General features: G+C 33.8%; 1 protein-coding gene across 1 annotated transcript; it reads left to right on the top strand.

Moving 5' to 3' along the window:
- The first annotated feature begins 1055 nt into the window (after nt 1-1055).
- LOC127848629 (uncharacterized) lies at nt 1056-27291 on the top strand. The gene is made up of 18 exons (XM_052381205.1): nt 1056-1170; nt 3590-3658; nt 5060-5196; nt 11125-11255; nt 11587-11710; nt 11913-11981; nt 12670-12773; nt 13051-13132; nt 13775-13942; nt 16373-16465; nt 17680-17774; nt 18877-18984; nt 19280-19340; nt 23383-23487; nt 23909-23973; nt 24614-24685; nt 25451-25620; nt 26047-27291. The coding sequence occupies exons 2-18, from the start codon at nt 3607-3609 to the stop codon at nt 26247-26249; spliced, it is 1839 nt and encodes a 612-aa protein (XP_052237165.1). The 5' UTR covers nt 1056-1170; nt 3590-3606; the 3' UTR covers nt 26250-27291.
- Nucleotides 27292-27968: the final 677 nt, after the last annotated feature.

Raw genomic sequence — 27968 nt, 5'->3', positions numbered from 1 at the left:
AAACACCAAGCTAATAGTTTGCGGTTTTGTTACCAATTAATGTTTTTAAAACTGAATGTGTACATAGTTAAATGCAAAAGTTGTCCATCGCTTTCGTATAGATTTGACAAAACGAGTTCCTTATTGCTAATATTTCATTTTTAAAATGAATCGATTGTAGCCAATATGTTAAATACTGTAAGACCATTGAACAAGGATTTTATTTGGATTGTATTCGTTGTTTAAAAGCAGAATCAACTTACTGTTTTCTGCAGTTTTATCAAACACTGACCTTTATTCTTAATTAGATCACAATAAAACAAAACATTCAATTCTTTTATAAAAGAGATTTAATAGTTTCTAAATTATATTTATCTGCTATATAAACGGTTCGCGCGACGATCAAATGTTTTATACGTTTCGTTAGTTGCATACCATATTACAAAACAGAAATAACACTATCTCTGACATCTTGTCTTAGCAGCGAAAAATAAAACGTGACAAGCTTTCCTTCATTATATTATGCGCTTAATGTTGGTTACACTACCGTTATAAATTGTAATTAGTTGTAATTATTCGCAATACACATGTGTGTATTTTTTTCAGATAAAGATAAATAAAAATACCCCCGCCATTAAACCTAGAAATATCATTCTTCCCCTGACATTTTATTTTAAGGCATTACATTATTTAGATAAGAAATATGAAAAAAAAATCTGCTGCACACATAATTCATCCAATTTAACACTTTATTACATCTGTTCATCATACAAGATTAATAAGCATATTAAAACAATGCAAAATTATTAATAAAAATACCTTGTTTTGTATAAAATAAACCGGGGGAACACTCAAATACAATGAATCACGATGTACTTTACTCCAAAGATTAATAGGAAGATCACAGAGAAAGCATAAGCATTTACCGGAAGTCTATTACCAGTAGCAGCGGGGAAACACATACAGAACGTGAAGCAGTGTGGCGTTTTCAGAATTAGCCAACCAGCTTGATAAAATTCGAAAATCTCCGGTACTTACCTGGTTATTCACGAAATTAGCGCAGTTTATTTCGAGAGTATATACAATGTAAGATCAGCATTTTTTTGGAACGGAGTTTAAACACAATTAGTTCAAATAACCCAACCGAAAAATCAAATCGGATGATATTTTGATACCGTTTCGAAAGCGTTGGTAAGTACATGTCTGTGCTTCATTTAAATCGCCATTATTATATTGTTTATATTTAAACCATTGAAAGCTTTTTGTTAGTGTCAAATACGTATTTTGTTGCATTTTGGGTACGCGTACATTTTAGTTCAGTAAGCATAGATGTTTAACCCACATATGCCTAGTGGACTTCTAAGTTGGATCAATTTATTTCCAAAATTAGAGATGTCTAGTATATCTATTTCTATATTTAGAATATTTCTTACAGAACTCCTTTAAGCAAACAACGCAGACCCTGATGAGGCGTCTCATCTGGGTCTATGCTGTTTGCCGAGGCCTTTTTTTCTAGACGCTAGGCATAAATGGGTCAACATTATTTGCATTTCGAATCTGAAAGTTAACTTTGATCATGTGTATTGTTGACATTTGGGTCAATGATCAGGTGCATGGCATAACAAAAAACATCGGCGACTTTCTGCGTTATAATCTTACATAAAACTCTTTATAGTTAACATGTTTCAATTTACAACAAAGTGGATAAAAATACAAAAAGACGTTCAGATGAAATTTAAGACGTGCGTCTAGAAACAATATAAGAACATTTGAATGCATACGCCATGTAAATATGATTAAGACTGTTTATGCTTGTGCATACATTTGTTATATTGTGTTGGTTTACATGCCTGTATCAAATTATGCGATTTACAAAAAATCAGAAATGTTTATATCGTTGAAGAAAAGGAAAAATATCATTTAAAAATTCTTAAAGATTTATACTGTATTTGACCCCCTCCCCCACCGAAAAAAAAGAAATTATATTAAAAATAAAAGCATCCAAACATTGCACACTTTATACACGAACTAAATGCATGTTGTTTTTGCCCGACATGTATCTTTCTATTCTGCTTCGTGGCCTGTTAACCATAAGTTTTCACATCAATTAGACTTAATTATTTCCGAACGTAAATATTTACTTTACGAGTCGTTAACAATGTTCACCCGGCTCTCTTGTTTTCTAGACTATAATATATAAGCAATCAAAGGGAACAAACTCTAAAATGATCCGACAAGAAATACAAAGTAAGACTCAAACATTTGCACTAATCGTTCAGTTCGAACAAAATGACAAAGATAAGTGAAACAAATATACCTACACTGTCTTCATATTTTACGAGCGATTCCAATAATCGACAGCAATTAAAAATGTGTTTAATAAGCTTAAAGTGTTTGACGAAATCTTTTAGACAATCAACGAATGTGTTTGATTGAAAGTCCAACCAATTCTTACACTTACATAATTCGCTTCCATATACAGCGCATGCGCTTTCAAATTGTAATTTTTGTTGTGTGACAAGAAAAATTAAACAAAGTTTAAATGTATACAGGAGATAGTAATTAAATAATATTAAGTGCAGGAGAGGAGGGTGAACACTTTAATTCGAACATAAAAGAGTTATTTTCAGGGCAAAAGTCGTGTGTATACCTTAAATTAAAAAAAATATCTGAACATTACGAATATAATGTATAGGAATCGGAAGTAAACATTATAGTTAGTTAAGGTGTTTCCTAAGTCACAACTGGCTGGCACTTAATCAAGAGGGTTTAAACTATAGGTTACAGACACTTAACTTACTTTTCTTTACGTTATTTTACTCTACATAAATTGACTTTGACGTGAAAATAACGCATATTCCGCTAAAAATGCTGTATGTACGTCACCCTTAACGTCCATGCCGAAACTACGTCAGCCTGACAGGCAGTGGACAGGAGGTAAGAACCCACTAAATCGCTTCCGGAGGATAACTTGTTTCTCCGAAATGGGCCCTTCAACACATGCATACCCAATCGCTGTAGAAATAACGCATATTTCACTGGATAGGCTTTAAGTACACCCCCCTCCCCCCCCAACCCTAACCAAAGACGACGTCACTAATAAATAGGCCGAAATTAGTTCAGCCCGAAAACTAGCCGAATGGAGGTTAGCGTGCACTTCCGGGGTATAACCCTGTATTGTCCGAAAGGACTTTTAAAGGTACATTTCCACTCGCTGTGGATGTGACACATATTAATGTGTTATAAATAACGAAATCAATGGCATCCGATCATTTTGGTTAATGTTTATATACATTCTCAATACAGAACGTGTATTGATCAGTTTACAGATTTCAAAGAAAATTTCAAGACATAAATCAACGATTTATAGCAGGTGGGCATATAGTTGTCTCAATTGTGGTCTGATTCAACAGTGTGACACTTTGATTTAATAATCATTATTCTTGAAATAACAATTGCATGTGTTTCTGAGATCAACCTTTCCACTTTTCCACTAACACACGTATACTGACGACAGTTACGCACACATTTTATTTCTTTTGGAAGTTATTTTTATTCTAAATTGTGTTATTGTTATAAGTAGGTAGCTATAGTTTGAAATCTATTTCAGGTCCTTCCAACTTTAAAATGTGCCTGAAATACCTGATTTTCTTGTCAGCGGCGTCACTTTTTCGAACGGGTCAGTAAATCTTGCAGTTTCGAAGGTCATCTTTGTTTAAAAAATCGATAATATATTTTTTTAATTCTGCTTATTTACAGAAGGAATAGTTCTATTACAATACAACAGCCGCTGTTGTTAGTAGCAGCACATGTTTAGATACGCAGTTTTGGCACCGGGTGCGATAAAAATGAATATATTTTTTATATCTCCCAGTCTATACTGGGGGACACATTGTTTTTGCCCTGTCTGTTGGTTTGTTGGTTTGTTTGCGTCAAACTTTAACCTTGGTCATAACTTTTGCAATATTAAAGATGGCAACTTGATATTTGGCATACATGTGTATCTCATGGAGCTGCACATTTTGAGTGGTGAAAGGTCCAGGTCAAGGTCATCCTCCAAGGTCATAGATAAAATATATCGGGGGGACATAGTGTTTTACAAACACATCTTGTTTATAATATATTATTGGGAAACTGTGCATAGACCTTTATGATAGTTTACCAATTAGTTTGGAAAATTACGTAATTGAACTTTAATAAAATTGTTTGTTTTTTGCAATTCGCGCTATACTGGTACCTGCCAATTTTTTTTATCAAAAGCGATCACGTTCGAAGCAATACAAATATTGAGGTACATACTTTATTTTATCTGTGGAGGTTTTAAGCATATACACAAGCCTTGTACCAACGGCCTATATTTGTTCCTTACATTTTTGAGTGCTTCTTGTCAAAACTGCCATAGGGTAAATCTGTTCAAGGCAAAGTAAGAAAAATGAAATAGTGTATGAATTAACATGTTCAGACAAAAAAATGAAATAGTGTATGCATTAACATGTTCAGATAACAAATCCATACAACTTAATAAAATATTGACTGTTATACTTGTTCTGCAGTTGTGAAAGAGTTTTTTTATAAATGGCAAAGTTTTGTAATACTTAAGAAAGGCAAAGGGAATAGTAAAAAATTAAAGAGTTCTCGCAGAAAATAAACATGATAATAAAACAGGGCTTTGTAAATGGTATTAAACATCAATTTTTGTAAGTCAAACGCATTCTGAACACCTCTGTCTGTTAATGTCAAATAGTTTCAAGACTGTGAGAAGTTTAGGGCTCTTGTACCTGGGCACGACAAAACGCAGTGGGAGACTATATATAGACCGTTAACCCATTTATGCCTAGCGCCTAGAAAAAAGGCTTTGGCAATCAGCGTAAACCCAGATGAGACGCCGCATGATGCGGCGTCACATCTGTGTTAACGCTGTTTTCTTAAAGGAATTTCTGTAAGAAATATTCTAAATATAGAAATAAATACAAATGTTTACTAGACATCCCTAATTTTGGAAATAATTGATCCAACTAAGAAGATGGGAGAGTCCACCAGGCATAAATGGGTTAATGTTAATGAGATTTATATTTCACAGAAACCGTTGAAAAGGTTACCAGCGACTACTGGGAATGGCGACTGTCCATCTCAAGGCAGTTTTCCACCTCTATCGGCACCTACAAGTACAATGATAGGCTTGATTCCTACACATATGAAAAACTCGAGGATATAAAGGTATTTGAGAGAAAGACTGATATAAGTTAATAGTTTCAACACAGTTATAGTTTTAACATGTTTATTTTAGCTCGATTGCATCGAAAGCCCAAGGCTTATTGAAACGCTCTCGAGTCCTTTTTATTTTTATTAACATTTTACATGCCGCTCACTTTTCAGCCATATCAGTAAGAAAATGATAAGTGTTTTATCGTATTAATATTCGCTTTATACCTGGACATAACTCGCTACGAATTCATAGCGGGAGCTGTTATTTTGTGATCCCGCTAAGAAATTTCATAGCGAGTAAAGTCGAGATATAGAACGAATATTTATAAGAAATAAACGTTATAAACTTTCTTGCTGGTATGGCTGGAAAGTGAGCGGCATGAACAAAATTAATAAAAGTAATAAATTATATAAAACGGCAAAAATAGCTTTCTCAGCCTTGACGGCGCCACCTTCACTATCAAGTGATTGCCACTCTGATAAAGGCAAATACATGTACAAACGCATGGATAATGGTCTTCCGCTAAGAGAAATATTAAATATAGAGAATACTAGGTTAGTGTTTATTATAGATCAGGTTTATCATGCGAGGCTTAGAAAACAAAAAGCACGATCCTTGGCGAGTGCTTTTTCGTTTTCGTGACGAGCATGATAAACATGATCTATAATCAACATTAATCTATTTTTCTTTTTTATTTAAACAACATTAGTTTTATGGGTGTTTGTCGTACTTTGATAATGACTGTAGTGTAACCAAGATCGGTGTATTACTCCGCGTTCCAAAAAATAACCGCTGATCAAATATTCATTTTATTAACTCAAAATATCGTTCTGTGACAAATAGTCGTGCGTTATTAATTACAATTTTATTCATATTGAATTGCAAATCTAAAAGTTTTATAACATCAATATAACATTTAGTTGTTATATAAAAGGAACTACATTTTGTGTACAACGTAGCCTAACACCACACACACTTCACTTTCGATATCAAACTATCAACTCGATCACGAGGTGCAAAATATGTGCTTCTTTGTTATAATATGTGGTTATTTCGTGACGAAATAACAATAATAACTTGAATTTTAGCTAATTATATACATTAACATTTTGAATGTGGAAAGTGGCACCAAAGAATTGTGAGACAAAGTTGTTCGAACGAGAGAAAAACATTTGCTGGTAAAGTGACTGGGTGGGGCGAACATCAAGATCAAATTGTTCAACGGTAGACAGTGGTTGTGTAGGCTGTATTTCGGCCATAGTTTGAGTGCATGAAGGTGAACAAGAGGAAGCTGTTGGGCTGTTACATTTACTGGACTGAGCAAGAATGTTTGAACACTTTTGCTGCTGTTCAACAGATATGGTGGAATAATTGGTTATGGACTGGACTTTTTTGCGCCCTGTTATGGCCATGATTTCAGTGGGTGAAATGTTTGCATTTCGACGTTTTTGGACCGGGAATTTGCGAACTGAGTGGTTCGGTATTCTCTTGTGCTCGGGAAAGCCGGCGTCTTTTGCCACGGCCTTCAGCATCTGACCTAGCTTGTTGACACCAACTTGTTGACGCCACTGGGATGCAGTGTCAATTGTCCGTATTGCCAGGTAAAAAGGGTGCTGATCTGAAGAAAAATCAAATAGACGCATATACGAGTACAGCTTGTAAATTTACACAGGATTTCTTGGTCCAGAAGTGGCGAACATCTTGGGAGACACTTTTCTTATGTCAGCGATGTTCTCTCCTGTGCGTGTTTTCGTTTGGCGCTCGTTTAACTCGAGATACTCCACAACATTCGAGTCCACGCGGAGAAGAACGTTTCCCCCACCTGACAAGATACAAGATACAAGAATGCTTATTTTACGTCGGATATTAACAACAATAAAATACAGCATTTTAGTTGAAGCGGATGGGGTGCAAAATAATGAGAAAAATTGATACATATTTTGTGTGTTTGTGTGTTAAAAAGGTTTCTTACCGCAAATTGTATTGTTCCATGGTTTTTCGCAAGCCAAAATGAAGGCAGTTGTTTTACCAGATTCTATTTCACAAGGCCTTCGGAGACTCGGTGCCAAGGATCTCCCAGAGCAGATCGATGTCGGTATCACTCAGCGGATGGGCCTCCCTAGGACGGTTTCTCTGACCCTAAATTGGTGACGTATATTTCTTATATTGTTTCATTTAATTTTCGACTATATTGTTTTATTCAAGTTTTTTTTGTATTCTATCTTTCGTAGGCTTACAGTTTTACTGTTAAATGTGATTTATTAATTGCAAATTTATGTCGCCAGCGTAATAGTTTCGTACAGACTACACTAGGGTTTTTTTCCTTAATTTTGTCATAAATGATATGTTTTCTGTTCAATAAGCTATTTTGATAACATTTAGTTATAACCGTTCAGCTTAATTTTACCTGTTTCTTAAGACTTTTTTTCTTTGCATTGTAGGTGTCGCTTGTGAGTGCAAGTTGGGCTCCTGTCCCTGTCATGACTGAACATCCATAGCGATGTCGTTTCAGGTACATGTCAACACTAGCGATGATGCCACGGAGGGAGCTTGGTTCAAAATCTGTGCCATTTGACTTTTTAAGGGACAACAGGAAAGTGGCCAAATATTCACCAAGAAGAGTTGGGTCTATGTGGTGGATTTCTTTTCTTTCAGCTTTTGACATTAGAAACTTTTTACATTTGTTTATGTCAGACAAGGTCTTCGCTTCATTTTTTCTATTTTCATTCTGGACAAAGAAATCACCGACATCAGTGAGGTTAACATCTAAGAACTTTTTATTGTCGGGCATGTCTGGAATATGATTTAAAGTTGGGAGAATGACATTGCTACTGGATGGTGCATCTGAACCAAAGTTAGTTCTGGGACTGGTTTCATTTTAAGTTGTAAATTCAATCTCATTTATAAACATATTAGATGGATCAAACCCATATTGTTCCTGGAACTGGCTTAGTGTTAATTCCATTGTTTCCGTTGCTTGTTGCTCATTTTTATCATTTAATTCATTCCAAATTAATGAGACATTGGTTTTGTTAAATTCGTCAGACATTTTGAGGTGTTTCAATTTCGCAGACGATTATTTTCTACTGTCAAAGGAGAGCAACTCGAACTGACTACGTCAAAGGGGCGCAACAACAACATAACCTATTTGCAACAATGTGTTAAATTTACCTAAGACTAGAGGTTTAATGACAATAAATGACAACAAACACGTTGTTTTACAACTTTTATTTGTTTTAAGGTCATTTAAATTGACAAACAGTTGAGGTTGTTTTTATTATTGATGCACTTGGCAAATACAAGTGACGAGGTGCGTGGGAAAAAAGTAGTCCCGATTCGGCAGTGGCGTTGATTATAGATGAAATTTAATCAACGGGTCTTTAATCAACCGATTTCGCTGTAAAAGCGGGATGAATTTGAATCTACACAGGGGCTTAGCCAAGGAAATAAACTACCATTATTTTAGAAACGATTTTGCAAATAAATTAAATAAAGTATTATGACTTAATTATTTTAACATGGTATTTAAACAATTCAGCCGTGCTCTCTGAAAAAAGGGGTTTAATTTATGTGCGTAAAGTGTCGTCCCAGATAAGCCTGTGTGGTCCGCACAGGCTATTAAGGGACGACACTTTCCGCCTAATCTGGATTTATGCTTAAAACATACTTTCCTTAAACAGAAAATATCATAAAAGCGTACGTATGACCCCCTTTTCACAGAGCACGGCTCAATTGATATTGCACTTGCTCTACTTTCATTTCGATCTTAAAGGTAAATTTAATAGTTTTCCTTAAAATGAAATGTTAATTGCATCGTCTAATAAACCTAGTCCAACTTTTTGACGCTCTCAAATATTAAGCTACTTTTTATATTGGTAATATTTGGAGCGTACAATCGAGGAAGGACTAAAACAATGGTGGAAAGTTTTCCTTCTTTGTCTATATTGTTGCGCAAGGATTTTGTGCGCAACATTCAAGCCCCGATATCATACACTTAATATCAACGGATTGCAATAATATTTACATACCTGTGTAGATAATTCATTTCTCGATAATGTTTCGTAAAAATTATGTAATGCCACTTTGAATTGTGCACGCCTGTGCAATTTAAATCCAGCCACTATTCAAATTTTCAATATATCTCGATTCGCTCGCTGCGTAGATATAAATTGATAACACAGCCTCGATGTAAAGCATGTGGAAGAATAAACGGCGTAAAATACAGTTTGCGTTCGTCTGTTGTGGTACAGAGCGTTTTGTAGTAAACCGATATTATTATACTTTTCTGGATTAATTAGGCATTGTTGTTTTTTGTCTAAAGTGAAAATTAAAAAGTTCTGAAATAAATAACATCTTTTTTTTAATACGGTACATAAATAATAGTGATACAGATCGTACAGTATACCGTCCTATGAAACGTAGAATGTAAGTACATAAAACAACACAGACAGAGGTGCGAAAAAGACATGCATAAAAATTGCGGAAACTTAGAAGAGTGAATAGAAACTGAACCATATCTGTTTTGAACATATGCTTATTAAATCGACAAAGATGAGCATACTAGATCTACTTAGGTAAAAGTCGGTGTTAAAGGCTCGTGTTAAATAAAATTATGCGTACACGTTACACCGTAATGCCTTCTTCTGATTGGTTCATATTTAAATCGGTATCATGACATGGCGACAGGTCAGTGATTGTTTTTCGATTTAAGCAGAAGTTTAACTGAAGAATGTATGCCTTTCTAACTTCAATTCGAAAAAATTTGAGATGAAAATGAACTTCTGAACTAAAACATTATGAGTTGGTAATGTTATTTTGCAATTTTACGCAAATTGATGAAAATTTAAACTTTCTGGTGTCCACCACATAATTGACTTTTCCCCGATAAGACGTTTCAAAGAATTTAGCCCATGTAAAAGTATCTCTAAATTCTTTGCGCGTCTTATAAATAAGACTACTTATAAACCTTTTCTTAACCAAACAATGCTTATAAGTATCGATATGACTCAAATATATTTGCGGCAGAAATGTCGTTTTGTATTGACTTACAAGCGCAAATGGATTTAATGATGTGAAACGTTGAAAAAAAAGTGTATTTCAAAATTAAAATAATCTGCAAATATTCATGAACACCGTTTACAATGTCAAGTTTATGAAAGTTAGAAGTTAAACACATCATGACAAGCGTGGGATTTCTAAAAATCAACACAAAATAACATAAAAAGCAACATTTTATAAACAGTTTTAGTTGGAAGACTGTGTGAATGTATTGTCAATGGCTTCAACACAATCTTCAACACTTCTTCATAGGAGGTGATGAAATACATTTGGCCATCGTTGGTGCATTCGTTTATACATATGCAATGCAAAATTCAAATTTGTATGCCCCCTTCTTCGAAGAAGAAGGGGTATATTGTTTTTGGCCTGTCTGTCTGTCTGTCATTCTGTCATTCTGTCCCGAAACTTTAACCTTACAGTAAAGTTTTGCAATAACTTTTTTTGAAATATTGAACATAGCAACTTGATATTTGGCATGCATATGTATCTCATGGCGCTGCACATTTTGACTGGTGAAAGGTCAAGGTCAAGGTCATCCTTCAAGGTCAAAGGTAAAAAAAAAGCGGCGCATTAGGGGGCATTGTGTTTCTGACAAACACATCTCTTGTTATTCTTAAGTTTGTATTTAAACTTTATCTTTGGTTTTGATGTTCTTATTTTAAACAAGTTAATTACACATCAATTTAAAATGTATTCCAATTATTATCTTATCCTTCGCGTTGCGTATTGCTTGCACTCATTTATTTTATATAATATTTTATTTTTATGTTGAATACTTTGTCACTTATTATCGTTAAGTTAACAAGTGCAACTGAATATAAAACAGAATTTTAAATTTTCTTATGCATAAGTCTTGGTTTTTGCACTTTTTGAATTTGAAGGTCAAAGTAGACGAATTTTTGAGACGTTTAACTCTGGTTAACAGCTCCACTCTGGAAGGAGAAAGGCTGATCTCATTCAAAGTTCTAAAGGAGATCCTAGAAACCGTGCAAGATGGCTATGAATGGAAGGAGTATGAACATTTCATGATTATTATTATGTAACTGATGTAAAAACATAATTATGGTATACCGTGGTGCTGATTTCGTAATTGATACATGTATATATGACATTAATGATCATTTTTGCCTTGATTAAATGTTATTTTGGGTTTATTTTATTATTAAAGTGTATTGCATGTTTATATACACCTACATTTAATACATATCACACTTCTGATTAAAGATGCGCGTTTATATAAATAGTTCATCCTTCTGTCGTAGTCAAACATTTATAATGAGTTAAGCTTTGATAATCTTATGGAATACTTAATTTTCTTAAATATTTTTTTATTATGCCCACAGCTATCAGCCTTTAAATCCAATAAGCTTCTTGGAACACTGGTTTTTTGGCCTCGCATCGCAGCCTTTTGACACCGAAGGTGACTTTGTGAACTATATTAGAAGAATTGAAGGAGGGCCCCAACAGGTATTGACAAAAACGATTTCGAGTTTGTGCTTTTTAGTTTAAATTCTTCCGGGAATGCTTTCGTTTTATACTGAAAGTTTGGTAAACAACAACTATATGTATCTCACTTGGGTATTCTTCATTTGGCTAAAAAGCAATTGCAGTGCTTAAAAACTAATAAATGTTGTTGTTGTTTTTGTATACAAATGTGGATTAATTTCAGATGGAGGAAATGATAAACTTGAGTCGCAGAGCCATTGCCATTGGTCACACAAGCCATAATGTCTCAGTTGTAAGTACCATATGTATGTCACACAACCCATAATGCCTCAGTTGTAAGTAACATGTGTATGAGCCATAATGCCTCAGTTGGGAGTAACATATGTATGTAACACAAGCCATAATGCATCAGTTGTAAGTAACCTGTGTATGTCACACAAGCCATTATGCATCAGTTGTAAGTAACATGTGTATGTCACACAAGCCATAATGTCTCAGTTGTGAGTAACATATGTATGTCACATACGCCATAATGCCTCAGTTGTAAGTAACATATGTGTATCACACAAGCCATAATGTCTCAGTTGTAAGTAACATATGTATGTCACACAAGCAATAATGTCTCAGCTGTAAGTAACATATGTATGTCACACAAGCAATAATGTCTCAGTTGTGAGTAACATATAAATTAAGTTGCTCTCGTCGAACAGCACAAAAAGCCATTTGCTTTTAACGTCTATTAAGGGGCCCAGACGTTAAACCATTTGTTGCTATTAAATCGCCATTTCCACCTAAATGATGTGACATTTAAAACATTGTCTGTCATTAGAAAAATGCATACTCGTAGTAAAGGTACGTTTATGAGAAATTCGTGGCTTACCGACTTACAAATAATCCGCGATATAGAGTACAGTTAAAGCGAATTCTAATTGAAACATATTTCATGCGATGTCAACCATGGTATTATATATGTTTTATAGTCACGTGTTCCTCGGTACATAGACGACATGGTTAAACCACCAAACGTATCAGCACTTTATTCACCATTTAAAGACCACGCCAATCGCATTCTGGAAAACCATTCGTATGTACACAATATTATCTTTAGTTAAAATATACTTTGTTGCAATTTGCTATACAATACAATTCCTCATGTCGTATTCCTTTTAGTTTGATCCTTAATGGTTTATAATGCTACAAATGTTTTATGCATAATATATGATGTCATGTAAATTGTGTGTCAATTTTAAAGTGAAGTTGTTGTACTCTTAATAAATGTTATTTATGGACATACGTTCAGTTTCAACGTACAGTTTGCTTAAATAATTTATGGATAACATTTATGTTGGTTCTGTCTTAAGAGCGGCAATGGATAAACGGCTCCAAGATGCCATAAGTGCATTCAACGCTCAACTCCTGAAGGTCAAGGAGTTTTTGAAGAACGTAAGTGTGTGCGTTATCAGTAATTTTAATATTTATTTATAAATGGATACATTTTGTGGCAATATTGTTTTGTATGACACATAGTAAATTGGTATGTGTGCCAAGTTTATTTGTAATTTTAACAGTATCTATTATATAATGAAACAATTTATACTATTTGCAAAACCATGATGAAAAACGTCGTTGACGATATTAAACATTATATCATTTTTTTAAATGCTGTGCTAGATAACACTGGAGCTTACACCTTTGATCCTTGTTATAAATGTTTTTTTTTCTCTGAATATATATATATATATATATATATATATATATATATATATATATATATATATATATATATATATATATATATATATATATATATTTATATATAATAAAATTAAAAACAAGTGTCTGGGATTTTAAATATATATATTGATATAGCCAACGCGTTTCGCACAGCTCATCAGGGCATTATACAATATATTACAACGTCAAAATGTCACATTATATATATATATATATATATATATATATATATATATATATATAGACATGCGTTTTATAATTTAGAGAAAAATAGAAACTGGTTTGTTAACATATAGTTTAATTTTGTGAGAAGAATAGTGAAATATATTGGTTTGGCCTACACACTTCAAGGAATACATGCCCAAAACGCGCCCCGGCCTCGGGATAGGGAGCTTACCGCGAGGAAGAGAAAACTACCAAGCGTGTCTGAGGTTCCACACGTCAACAGACATCACGGCAAATGAGGTGTACGACAAGGGTCTTGAGGAGGTGGAACGTATCGAGAAGCTTATTAGACAGGTACCTAGTTAAATGCAATGCCATTGACAATATCGACAGCTCGGTTCAAAAAAGGAACCATTTAACATTGAAATTAGAAGGCACATTGTACCTTTGCACCAGTGGGGTGAAATATGGCTATTTGGTGATTTACACAGATTTGCTTGTACTTTGAATTGGTGCGTATGCATTTGGTCAAATATTTAAAACAATGAAAAAAAAGTTCAATTTTCAATCGAAGTCGACGCAGGAGAATCAGATTAGTAATGATTCAGTAGATGAAAATATATAAAATCATTTATGTTTGTCCCAGTTTATTTTCCCCATGATTTGAAGTGCAGATATTGGATTAAACACCGTTGTCTTCTGAAGCAATTGAAATATAACCCAATATTTCAAGTTAACAATTCAATGTTAACTGGCTATCTGGCATTCTGCCTTTGGCCAAGTACATATATACAAAGTAAATATGGCTAAGACGGGGAATCATACAATAATTATATACATTAAGGATGAGCAAATATGACCATAATAACAAATGATATGTGTGCCTATTGCATACAATTATGTTTGTAAGCATGCCATTATACAACAGTCATTTAGACGATTTTAATTCTCACCTCTAAATTTGAATGCTTCGACCTAAATATTTTGCAATGACTTTTAGCTTAAGAACATTAGTACAGGACATCATTGATGTGTATTTACTTATGGCAGGCCATGATGTCCGGATACTATATTGTATACGTAAATCGTTATATTATGGACAACATAATAACAAGTGGTTTCAGATTCACTAACATTTTGGTTACAGAGTTTACACTTGCGTTCTACTCAGGACAACCTACTATACCTACCAACTTCTATTTCAAGACAATCGGGCCTTTTGGATTCTTGACCTTTCATAAGATATTCAATCTAGTAATAGTATTATTAATAAATCCAATAAATTTAAACTATAGTTCCATTTTAGACTGTGAAGCTAAAGTTTCGCTCGACTCTTAAACAAACGGTCTTTAATTCTTCGGTTTACCATGTAAGCAATGTCGCACATGAAATATGTTGTATAAAGCATATAACCCAAGCCAAGTTTGTTTAACGTTGACTTCAAAGAATGATACCATAGATAATTTTTCGTACACTTGAAATTGATTAAAACTTACAAACTTTTTATTATAAAAATTGTGGTTATTTACAACTTAAATACAATAACGCAAAGCTCTCAATTAACATAACACGACTTGAGGGAATCTACCCATTTCGCTAAGAACAGCACAGTTAGAAGTAGATTGTTTTACACAAAGATTTTTTTTTCAAAATGTGTAATGTTATTTATCATGAGAGTTATCATAAATTCAGAGGATTTCAGAATCATACAGCATGATATGTGCTTCTAATGAGTCGAATAGGGCTAGTTTGGTTTTGACATTTAATTTGACACGGCTAAACATAGAGACAACATGATGATATGCTCTAAGTGTCTGTTTATTTAATATGTTTACAGTATTAGACATGTTTCCCGTGAAGAGGAATTGTATACAAATATATACAAAACATGGTTGAGACGTTAACAAATTACATGCGTAATATTATTCGTGCACTCTGCCGTCAGACATTTGATATGCCTTTGAAGACACGTTTCAATTGATATACAAATGTTGTGTTCACGGGAATATCCTACAGAGGGGGTAATCACGTGATTATCAAGATAGCGACGTCCATGCCGAGGCTGGTATTTTTTGCCGTTTTATACCCTTTAATAACTTGTATTATTATTGACATTCCGCCTACGTTCCAGCCATACAGCCATATTAGCAAGAAAGTTACTGGCGTTTATTTCATAGTAATATTCGCTCTATATCTCGATTTTACTCGGTGCGAAATTTCTTAGCGGAATGTTTTAATTAGGGCTCCACAAAGAAAATTTGCGGGGAGTAAAGTCGATATACAAAGCGAATTTAAATACGAAATAAACGCTTATCACTTTTTAACTGATATGGCTGGAGAGTTAGCGTCCTTAAACAATTAAACAAGAGTAATACAGGGTTTAAAACGGCGAAACATATCTGTATCGGCGTGGACGTCGCCATCTTGACTATCACGTGATTTCCCCCTCTGACCCTAGATGAGTTTATTAATCTACTAACTAGAAGTAAAGGTCGGATTTTCGTTTATTTATAACATATTAAAGCATGGTTATTATTTTATTTGTCGATTTGTGTATATTGTAAATATAATAGCAACACTTATTTTGAAAATTATTCAGGCGGAGGGATATCTTTTTCTTCTCCGAATTTAGAGCTGGGGTTTCAATTGTAGCATTTATCACGGTTGCATTATCCGTTAACTACACTCTCAAGCATATTTTTCTTTTGAGAACAGAATAATATTTAATAGATACAAATAGAAGTTGATGAAATGCCTTAACTGATGCTGTTGTATCCTTTTCAGAAAATGATCAACATAGGATTCCCCATCACAACAAAGATGTCAGAGATGTATGCCAATTTGACAAGTGACCCGAAGTTTCTCTTCAATAATCCGGTTAGTTAAATATATTGATATTTCTCAAAATAATTCTTATCAAAATTTTTCCGATTATTTTATCAATTTAAAATTAAACAGATTATGAAGGAAAACAATGAACTTTCACGTACATTTAATCTGCTTAAAATGCTAAGTTTATACGTAGTGTCCGCTTATATTTTGTTATGGTTCTAGTAACGATAACCCATAATTATATGTATGAAGACGATCAACAACATGTCACTCTGAACTATATTTAAGAACAAATTTAACACAATGTCACGCTCATCTATATAACCATTACATGTTTTTGATTCAAATATGTATCGCACCATCCTACCCTTGTTCACGAAATAACACACTATATGATAAATTGTGTTTATTGTTAAATAAAGTAAACACGCGTTTGTCTTATATCAAGACACGGTGCCTATACCACGTGGCTTTTTAAGATCTGTGTTCGGAGTAATATATATATATATATATATATATATATATATATATATATATATATATATAATTGAAATTATTATAATTGTAAATATATATATTTACTTTAACTTTTTTTCATAAATATAAAACGAAAACATATACATTCATACAAAATGATATATTATAAGCTTCGCCTTTATCGTTTATGACTAAATATCACCAGAGGTGATGTTTTTTTGTCCAAATAGTAACATAATGTCACCACCCTTAGTGATCCTTAATTTTCTAACCGTTGAAACGATCGGTTGCCTTTAACTGAAGCAATACTTATCTGTTTAAAAAAAAGAAACCTATTGAAAACTCTCATGAATGAGCGAACTCTCCACTTTATCCCATGAAAAATAGCTAAAAATTAATCCTTTCAAATGTTAAGGTCGCGCTTTTGTATGTATTTTACATCCCAACATATCTTAAAAATCACGTGGTGAAGGTACAATGAACTGTGATAGAGTTGTAATCCGTGTTTTCTGTTTTCTATTGCACTTTGTTTAATAAAGACAAAATAGAAATGCACGCATTATGAATACCAAATACAAGTCGAACAGCGATTAGTTACTTTGTTTGGTACGATAACCTTTATCTCTAAAATATGCTCGTTGTTAAGATTTAATTAGCTAAATAAATGTATCCGTATTCAACACCAATCTTCGTGTTCTCATTTAACTCATACGAAACATAGGTAAATGGTTAACGGGAACACATTTTAATTGTGGTTGAAATACGCATACTTGCATTTGTAGGCAGATGCCCTAGCGAATTTCAACAAAATTATTTTCGAACGAATTAAGCCATTGATGCCGAAATACTTCCATCATCTCCCAGACTTGCCACTAGAGTAAGAATATTGTATTATATGTATAATCCATGTTCTTTAAATAATATAGATCATCCCACGATACTGTTTGAAGTATTGTACATCAGAACAATTACCGGTACTCGAGACCATACAACAATTTCTTATTCTTTGCATGACTTGTTGAAACACAATTGACAGAAATACGTGTATTCAACGTGCACAGAGTGTTCCTTATTTAAAGTCAGTAAAGCATTTTGCCGTTTTACGGTTTGACATACACGTAAAATACATATCGTACATTGCGTCATAAAGCGCTTTCACAAGGCTACTATGTTTGATGTGTCGTAACCCAAACAAGCTCTCTTATAGGCTAAATAACTTTTTTTCTTGAATTAACGCTTTTTGGCTTGTTCTGTATGGTGTTATTTATTAGCATATTTATATAAGAGCGTTGTAAATATGTATATTACACGCTTTATTGAACTAAACAATCTAAGTCCATAACGACTTGTGGATCACGGGCATTTAAGCAATGCGTATTTCATCCCTTTACTTAACAAAACCTTCTTGTTACCATTTTATAGGGCATCATGATCAAAATATTATATTGAACAAAAATATATTCAAAAATTACTTTGCTTGGCGATATGTCATGTTAAAATATTACTGAATATATTGAGATTTTTTACATCAAAGCTATATGTAATGGAGCTATTTTATTGCGCTTTTGTCACATGATGACATATAGGATATTTGTTGGATTCGGTGGATGATCGATTTTAATTCACGAGTGGTCATAGAAAATAATATTTTCTAAGTGGCGCAGCCACGAGTGAAAATATAAATTTTCTATGATCACGAGTGAATTAAAATCGATATTCCACCGAATCCAACAAATTTTCTTTTTATTTTATGTTTTTTTTCACCGTTTATATACATTGTTTAAGAGTTTAACTAAAGAATTTCGCTGGGATAATGACGTCATTTCGTCAAAAAAATGACGTCATTTCAAAGTAAACAGTGAAAATTATCGATAATTTTCACTGTTTGAAACAGTGAAATTATGAGTTTTAATTCACTGATATTTCTCTATAAACCAACGGAAAGCATTAAATAAATATAAGCTATCATTATTGTGCAGGGTTCGAGCCTACACCACGGACAGAGCCTCCGGTGGATACAAGACAGGATCTGCTGACGGTTCTAGACCGGGAATTTTCTATGTCAACCTCTTCCGACCCAAAGACAAGTTAGTTCATGTAATATGTCCGCATTCGAGAAATAAGTATTGTAGTCGCATTAGATTTGTTCTAAATAAGTTCAGGATAATATAAACTCATAACACTGGCCCTGAATCGGGGAAACATGGGGTCCAATACTCATAACAAGCTCAATGTGTGTGATTTCAAATTAAATTTCAGCGAAATTGAACATTTGAAGATAAAACTTCATAAAATAAAACACATTTTCAATGCGTCTGAATACTATTATATTGTTCATTCAAAAATTTATTTGTTTTAACCATCAACTCTTTTCTTGTACAGCCCCTCGTATACCATGGTTTCGTTTTCACTTCACGAAGCCTTGCCTGGCCATCACAATCAGGTGAGGTTTTCTACGCATGCGGTCGTTTTTGATAGTTTTACCTCCGCAGTTAATAGTCGTTATTTATAGTTTTACCTCCGCTGTTAATGATTATAGCCATGACAATAAGAGCATTGTCAAAAAAGTGACTTTAAATAACTCCGAAACGCTTAAGCATATAAACATAAGCCATGACCATGGATGCGTGCGAGGGCACATAACTCGGGATCATATGGATCCTTTCACGAGAAAAATGTGTCTTGCAAATCTTTACTTTATAGTGGTAGTCTATTTCGAGATTCAAACCAATAATTTGACAGCAATGTTGGAGCACTAGGTTGGAAAATACGAATGTATACATTTCGAGGGCTAAAAGCTAAAGGGTTCTAACTGACATTATTCAATAATTACTGTTTGCACATTTTGTATCGCAATACCTGTGCCTGTCAAGTTTTAAATATTTTAATTTTTTGCAATCAGATACAATCTAAAATTTGTCTAACTACTTTATGAAATGTTTATTATAAATGCGAAAAGGTTTATGTGTAGCGAAGTGCTACTTATAACTCTTCCGCATTGAGGTTGTAGATGGAAAGACAAAATTCATAATTAAACTTTTTGGAAATTCTTGAGGAATGCATAAACAATTAATAATGTATTTGTATTAAGAAAACCTCCACAACAGAAATAAGAATGTATCTGATAACAAATACGAACACATTTTAATAAACTTCTTTACTTAGACCGTTATTTTACTGAACAAGGGTATCTTTTAAATATTTTATAAATTAATGCTTGTTATTGATGTTGATGTGTTTCTTTTTCACCTCTACCTAAGTTCTTAATATACCATAATTTGTTTCGTTAGACACCAAGTAGACTAAACTCATTTAAGTGTATTATATGAATGTTAACATGTGTGAGGGTTTACTTTTAGATACTTTCCTATCTTTCTTTTCTGCTTCCTTGTGAAAAATTTAAACTATATACCAAGTTTGTTGTACAAGTAGAAAGTTAAACATAACATTTCTCAATAAATAAATAGTAACAAATGTGACAGTTATTTTCATTGTATTTGTAATTGTGGTGTTTACACACATTAATTTGTTACTGAGGTGACATGAACATCGTTTGGTCACTCCATGCATATTTTTTTTAGAAAGATGTACATGTACAATGTGAGCCATTGGGTAACAATTGTGTTGTGATGGTTACTGTGCTAGTGGACGTTTATCAGTCATCATTGCGGGATGATTTGCTTCTTATCTTTGTCAGTGGATGTAAATCAGTAAGGTAACATTCAGAAGTGATGTGATTGAGTTGGTATATGTGCCTGTAGATGTAACAAGTCGGATGAGACGTAATGTATTTAGTTACCTTGCAGAGGGAGAGGGTAATTCGTAACTGTGCGGTTGTGATGTGATTTAATTTTTAAGATTTCTAATGGGATACAAATGAGTTGTTAACGATACTGAATGATTTTAATTTGGTGTTAGTTTGCCACTTAATCTAAATGGTAACTAATGTAAACTGCTTCACAAGCTGAGTTGATTGTAACAAAATGTCAGGATTATAATGTTTTAATAATGTTGACTAAGGGTTACCAAAAACTGCTAACTCTTGCTTTGTCAGTAGGCATAACATAGAAGTGTATAGTGCAATTATATTCGTAAAATTCAAAATCAATTTGGCCATGCATCCGAATAAAAATGTTTGAGTTACAGTTACACATAATTGAGAGGTACCCTGTTAGGTAATTCCATTTTAATGGTGCCACATACAGAAACACACTAGTATATGAATACATAAATCTCGGGATAACCCTTTTTTAATTCTTTAAGTGAATAGCTACCAGTGTTATTTATTTACACTGGCACATCTTGAGAAAAGAATAATAATGAATGACTATGTCTTGGAGATTGGGAAGTAATTTATACAGACGTTTTGTATATCATATTTCGGTTATAAGTACCATGACTGTGTTTCTTGATATGGTGGTTTTCAGTACCATAACAGTGGTTGTGAGATAGAACTTACTTAGTACCATGATTGTGTTAATGCGATGGGAAGTAATTAGTGTCATGACTTTGTCTATCAGATGCGAAGCAATAAGTAGCACGACTATGCCCCTGAGAGTTGACGTCTTAAGTTCAATGACTGTGTTTATGACATCGGATGAAATAAAGGCTTTTGCTGTGCCTATGACATTTAGAAGTAATTAGTACCATGCGTTTATGAGATGACGTACGAAGTTATATGGATATGTTTGTCTGCTGGGAAGTAATCAATTACATGACTGTGTTTATCAGATTGGAAATAAAAAGAACCATGACTATCTTTGTTAAATGTAAGGCAGTTATAACTTTGAAAATGTATGAGAATCACGACTGTGCTCTTCAAATGTGATTTTTTTAACAACAACAGTGTTAATAAGATGGGATTTAGTACGGCCATATTTATGTTATGAAAATAATTCGAAGCATAACCGTGGGTGAGATGTGATAAAGTAGCTTTTATGACTGTGTTTGTGAAAGGTTAAGTATATTGTACCAGGACTGTTTATGAGATGTCAAACTACATGTGTGTGTTTGAAATGTCACCTAGTTTGAAACTACTTGTTATATCAGAGTAAATGTTGCTTGTAGCATATTTATGTATCTCATGCATCTTTTATAATTACTCCATTCTTTATAACTTTTGCATGTCTTTAAATGATATTGTATGGCCCTATAAAATACACTGCTGTGTGTAAGCATGAATGCGATATTTGCTATATCGATTCAGAGGTGGTATAATAAATGTTTACATTATGATGCTGCAACGGCTATACTGTTTGATTCATTCATAATATTATATATTCTTGTTGTGGCACCTTATTGACGAAATGTGAGACTTTTCAAATCTTTGAATCAGGAGCTGCATGCTAATATACCATTCTTAAGATTATTAGATTCTTCACATTTAATAAAACATGAATTTAAAAGCAGTGCTCTAATACAATATGGTGAATTTTGATGTTGTTTGCGTGACTTGTGTGTGTGTATTTTCCACAAGTAATATTCAGAATGAACTAAACGCATATTTAAGTTGTTAAATAATTAAATATATAAAATTATTAAGTAACTTGGCCTCAACTGTATCTCGTAATACAATTGACATGTCTCAGGCCTAAACACATGAGTTTTTAATTTAAAAAATAAGTGTTGGTATATTGGCAAAATTGTTAAACTTGTGTTACCAGACCACATCTAGCGTTGAAATTTCGGCAATTGCTATAAAGAACATTTTTTTATGAGCACATTTTATTTTTCGAAATATTGTTTAAAATAGTCATTGATTTTGAGCGTTTATGGGCTTTTAACAATTCAACTTGAAATCATAAAAGTTTAAATGCTTCAATCGGTTTTCCGGTACACTTAAAACCTTCTTCCGATTGTTTAATGCTGTTAGAACTTATTCGTTTTCATCCCTCGATTTAAATCTATGGTCAATACATTTTTTAGGTTTCAATTCAATCTATTGAGAATTGCAGAAGTATTTCGTTCCACAAACTTTGGCCATAACACTAGCTTAGTTCAAGGGCAAATAACTAAAAAACGTTTGGATCAATGGGTCTTAGAAAAGTGTCTTGCACATCAGCACTTTATGTTGATGACAATTTTCGACTTTCAAGTCAATAACTTGAAATATGTACACGTTTTTCATAGCACAATTCTATAACATTTTATTTCTAAAATGGTTAAGTTCAAAGGCATATAACTTTTGAACTTTTGGATCACTATGCATTGAAAAAGGAGTACCAAACATCTTTATCGTATGCTGATGACATGTATCAAGTTTCAATTCAATATACGCTTTAGCTTTTACATGGGTATTTTCATGAACTATCATTTATGTATAAACCACATAGTTTTCATTTGCTGCAGTTACTACTATTAAATTCGTAATCTTTAGTTAATTGTAGTTTTTTAGTTAGATCTGACTTTCTGTTTGCCGTATAAGTCCGTTATATGCCATGCGCAATTATGCTGTCAGCTTGCCTCATTCCTGTTTTTATTTACAGGCAAGTTATGGCCTTCTATCCGACATCCCTCCATTCATGCAGAAAATTGAGTGGAAGTCCTTCAATGCACCATACTTCTTTCCGTTCTTCAACTCGTTTATTGAGGTCAGTAAACTAGTTTGCCTCAAGATCCCAGTCAGACCGTTGTAAAGGGCGATGGATAACATTCTATCAAATTTTAACAGTATCATTTAAATATTCGTTCAGTGCAAAATATATGTATGAAAAGATGTACTTTCTATGTAATCCTAATTCTATTACACTTTATGAAAACGTAAATAGTGCGAACAGTCATTGCAAAATACAATTTTAATATTGCCATTTAACAATTTATAAGATATTTATGACATTAGAAATTTGTATCAAGGTTCTGAAAATCATAACAGGATAACAACATTAAACAGTACATATAAAACGGATTGATTGCTTCTTTAATGAAAGGTTATAATAGGCTTTGCTTAAGTTGTTGAACATTATTAGCATGCCTCGAGGGTTGACATCTTCATTGATTCAAATATGTTTTCAGGGCTGGGGACTCTATTCGGAGTTTCTTGGAGAAGAAATGGGCATCTATCATGACGATTACGAAATGTCAGTAACAACTTAAGTGACTTACCATAGATGACAATATATATTACTAAAACGTAAAGGAACCAATGAATGCATCTCATATGTTTAGTTCACATGTTTTAATCCGACGGTTCCAAAAGAAATACAAACAATAGCATGGTATGTTGTTATTCATTTTGCTCAAATCAAAAGGTACAGAGGTGCATTTCATATGATTCTTCACAGATTATCAAACGAGAATATCCCATATGACAATTGAAATAGAATTTAAGACATACACGACTTATTTTGCACACTCATTCTTTATTTAACTCTTTACCGTTTTATTTTACCCTAGACACATGTTTTGACGCATTTGAAGTCCCTTAGAAAGTTAAAAAATTGTAAAGGCCTTCTTACTAGATTCACGTTTTAAAGGTTTCAGTTCCAACCCTTAGATACTGATGAGAAGCAAACAGCATACAAGCTGAACAGACTGCAGTTACTCGCAGGCTGTTCTGGTTGTATGCTGTTTGCACAAAGCCATTTTCACTTTGCTTCTGAGTGGGAACGGTTTAAACACGTGCATTCTTTATTTTTTCAATGAAATCATTTCAACCGGAATACGTACTTTAGTTTGTAAATTATCATATAATTTTTGAACATGCATGAATGCTTTCAGGCTTGGTCGTTATGGCGAGGAGATGTTTCGAGCAGTAAGATTAGTGATAGATACAGGCATCCACGAATATAAGTAAGTGACTCTTTATGAGCTAAAACTTTTCTTATTTGTGGCTGTAATTTCGTGATCCAGGTAAGAAATTTCGTAGCGAGCTAAGTCGTGATATAGAGCGAATATTCATACGAAATAAACGCTTATCGTTTACTTTCTGATATATCTGGAAAGTGAACGGCATTTAAAAAAAAGATGATAAAAAGGATAAAAAAGGCGAAAAATACCTGTCTCGGCATGGGCGTCGTCAACTGCATCGTCACGCGATTCTACCATCTGCGTTATGAACAATTAACATTAATCACTTGTGTTTGCAGTCTTCTTTATAGCCATCTAATATTTCAGGAACAAGGTTTTATCTGGTTACCCCGCGTATGATTGGTCTGCATGTGATTGCGTTTCGAGCATTAACCCATTTATGCCTAGTGAACTCTCCCATCCTTCTAAATTGGATTCAATTAATTTCAAAAATAAGGGATGTCTAGTATTTGTTTTCTTACAGAAATTTCTTTAAGCAAACAGCGCAGACCCTGATGAGACGCCGCATCATGCGGCGACTTATCTGGGTCTACGCTGATTGCAAAGGCCTTTTTCTAGACGCTAGGCATAAATGGGTTAATGGAAACTTCGATTCATGGACATTTTGTGTCATCAGCGTCAAGATAACTACAAACTGTAACTAATTTATAATATATGTAAATGTTGTAGGCAAACTCTTTTGACAGCATTGAACATCATATTATAACGAGTCTTATAAATTATTATTTGCACAACATTTTTCATCAGCTGGACGAGGGACCGCGCGATCGAATACATGATGAATTATACTTATTTTGGCCCTGAATTAGCGGCAAACGAGATTGACCGCTACGCCACATGGCCAGGACAAGCCGTGGGCTATACGATCGGAGAATTGAAGTTCAAGGAACTCAGGAAAAAGGCTTCCGACGCTTTAGGTAAACTAGACTGTCAGATGGATTAAGACTCTCAAGTTGATTTGGTCTACATGATATTATGTCAACAGATACGGCGAGTTAACTTGAACCAATCACGCTTAGTCCTTTAGAGTGTGTTGGTAAACCAACCATAACCAAATCTCCAGACAGTCAATGGTAAAATTACATCCGACTTGTCAGGTGAACGTCAGGTCTTGATTGAAATAAATAAGTTAACTGACAGGTAATTGTGCACATACATTGCTGTATATGCAAAATTCTACACAGTTCTAGACGGCGAATAATTTGTTGTTAAAGTGGTTATCTTTGTAATGAATATTTGCCTTAATCAGTTAATGAAACATTAGCTATCGAAAAGCTCTCTGTATTTCTCCCCCATGTAGGCTTAACTCAACAAATGTATATAAAACATAGTGTCAATTTCAGGGAGAAAGTTCAATCTAGCCGACTTCCATTACACAGTCCTGCGCTACGGTACGCTGCCTCTCTCGGTACTGGAATATGTGGTTGATAAATGGATTGCCGACCAACGAGCCGGCGGTTTCCCAGGCGTACCGACGGGCGTTGCGCCAGTGTTGTCGTTTAACGTCTTCAGCATGATATTTGCCGCCATTTATGCACTTATTTAACCCATGTATAATTAGCGTCTAGAAAAAAGGACTTGGCAAACCCAGATGAGAGGCGGCATGAAGCTGCGTTTCATCAGGGTCTGCGCTGTTTGCTTAAAGAAATTTCTGTAAGAAATATTCTAAAAATAGAAATGAATATACCAGACATCCCTAATTTTGGAAATGAATTGATCCAATTTAGACGAATGGGAGAGTCCAATCGGCATAAACGGGTTAAACTGAGCAATGTATAAAGGTCAGTGCCTTAAGTAGTCGTGAAGACTCGAAGATATATAAAGGTCAGTAACAAAATAAGTCGTGAAGACTCAGTTATTTACACACATACAGAACAATATATAATCACAGTATTGAAAGTACTGGTGGGGCGATTTTGCTCAAATTTTGTGGTCGTAAAAAACCTATGTACCGTGACTCATCGGAGCTATTTTGTTTGCGAATGCAGAAACTGGATGCAAAGTGGTTAAATGCAGTAACGGACTACATTCTTTGGTATACGTATATTATGTTAGTTATGGGGGGAATTGCAGAAGGCAATTGCAACAAAATCGCAACAAATGTAGGTGATGGTGCGTGCGGTCATCATATGGAAATTTATTGTCAACATCCCAATAGTAATAAACACAACATACTTTTTAACTATTGAGCCTTTTGTTTGAGGCTGTAAAGTACAGCATGACCTTATATCGCTATTAGCAGCTTGGAAAATATGTGCATACTTTTCAATTTGTCTTCGATATTTTACGAAAATGATTAGTGTTGAATATTAAAGCGGAATGTTCTTATCAGGGAATGTGAATGTGAAAAACCCACACATTTTAAGGTACAAACAATGCTGAACAATTTTATGCATCGATTTTATGTTCGTTCAACTAATAACGGTTTATCAGTTTTAATGTGTGATTTTGAAAGAGTTTTGAATGGCTCATTTGCCGATATTCTACGCCTAATAATATGTAGAATGTAACATTTAAATTTGCTCTTATTTATTGTGTTATGATTTAGAAGTTCAAACGACAATAAATGTGTATTCCGACTAAATGTTGCAATTGTTTGGGGTCATCAATTGTTTCTCCGATTGTCCTGAAAACAGGTTTATCCTATTAGATTAATTGGGTATATAAATGCAAACAATAATGCACATTGGACGACAAATCGTCGCACTAATTCTAAATGCACGAACGTCCAAAGAAGGGATTTTGAGAAAATCGCTTCTAAAGTTTTGAAATAACGAACCATGTATTATAAAACAAGATATCTTTATGAAATTTTGACAGATGGTTGAGATGTCTGCAATCTATCAATTTGCATAATTTAAAGACAATTGCTTTTAAAATAAAAATGTTATAGTAATTATTTTTTTTTGTTAATCTGTCGATTTGTGCAATGTTTTGACATTCGCGACTTAAGAATTAAGGCGACGTATAATTGGCTGAATCCTACACAAAGACATTCGCGATTTTAGAATTTAAATGAATAGAAAATTGTCACGTATTGCCAATGTTGAGGGGTCAATAGTGCCTTAGTAGAGAAGGGTACACATATGCCGTTTGTTGCATCGTGTAGAGCTCGTCAAGCCCGACAAAATGATATCAAATATGCCATTGTTGCAATTTTTGACATTCGCGACTTTAGAATTAAGGCGACGAAATATAAAACGACGCGGGATATAAATTTTTGAATTGCGTATACTTGTGTTGCGTTCCAGTTTAGAGGATCCCT

Source organism: Dreissena polymorpha, chromosome 10 (assembly GCF_020536995.1).
Source record: "Dreissena polymorpha isolate Duluth1 chromosome 10, UMN_Dpol_1.0, whole genome shotgun sequence".
Classification (NCBI taxonomy): Eukaryota; Metazoa; Mollusca; class Bivalvia; order Myida; family Dreissenidae; genus Dreissena; species Dreissena polymorpha.
This window is presented reverse-complemented; position numbering and strand designations above follow the sequence as displayed.

Excerpts from the sequence above, each read along its gene's own strand:
- LOC127848629 (XM_052381205.1), top strand. The coding sequence starts at position 3,607 with ATGTGCCTGAAATACCTGATTTTCTTGTCAGCGGCGTCACTTTTTCGA. Across the intron at positions 5,197-11,124 it reads AAAAACTCGAGGATATAAAG|GTCAAAGTAGACGAATTTTT; the intron begins GTATTTGAGAGA and ends TTGAATTTGAAG. Across the intron at positions 24,686-25,450 it reads ACAGGCATCCACGAATATAA|CTGGACGAGGGACCGCGCGA; the intron begins GTAAGTGACTCT and ends ATTTTTCATCAG.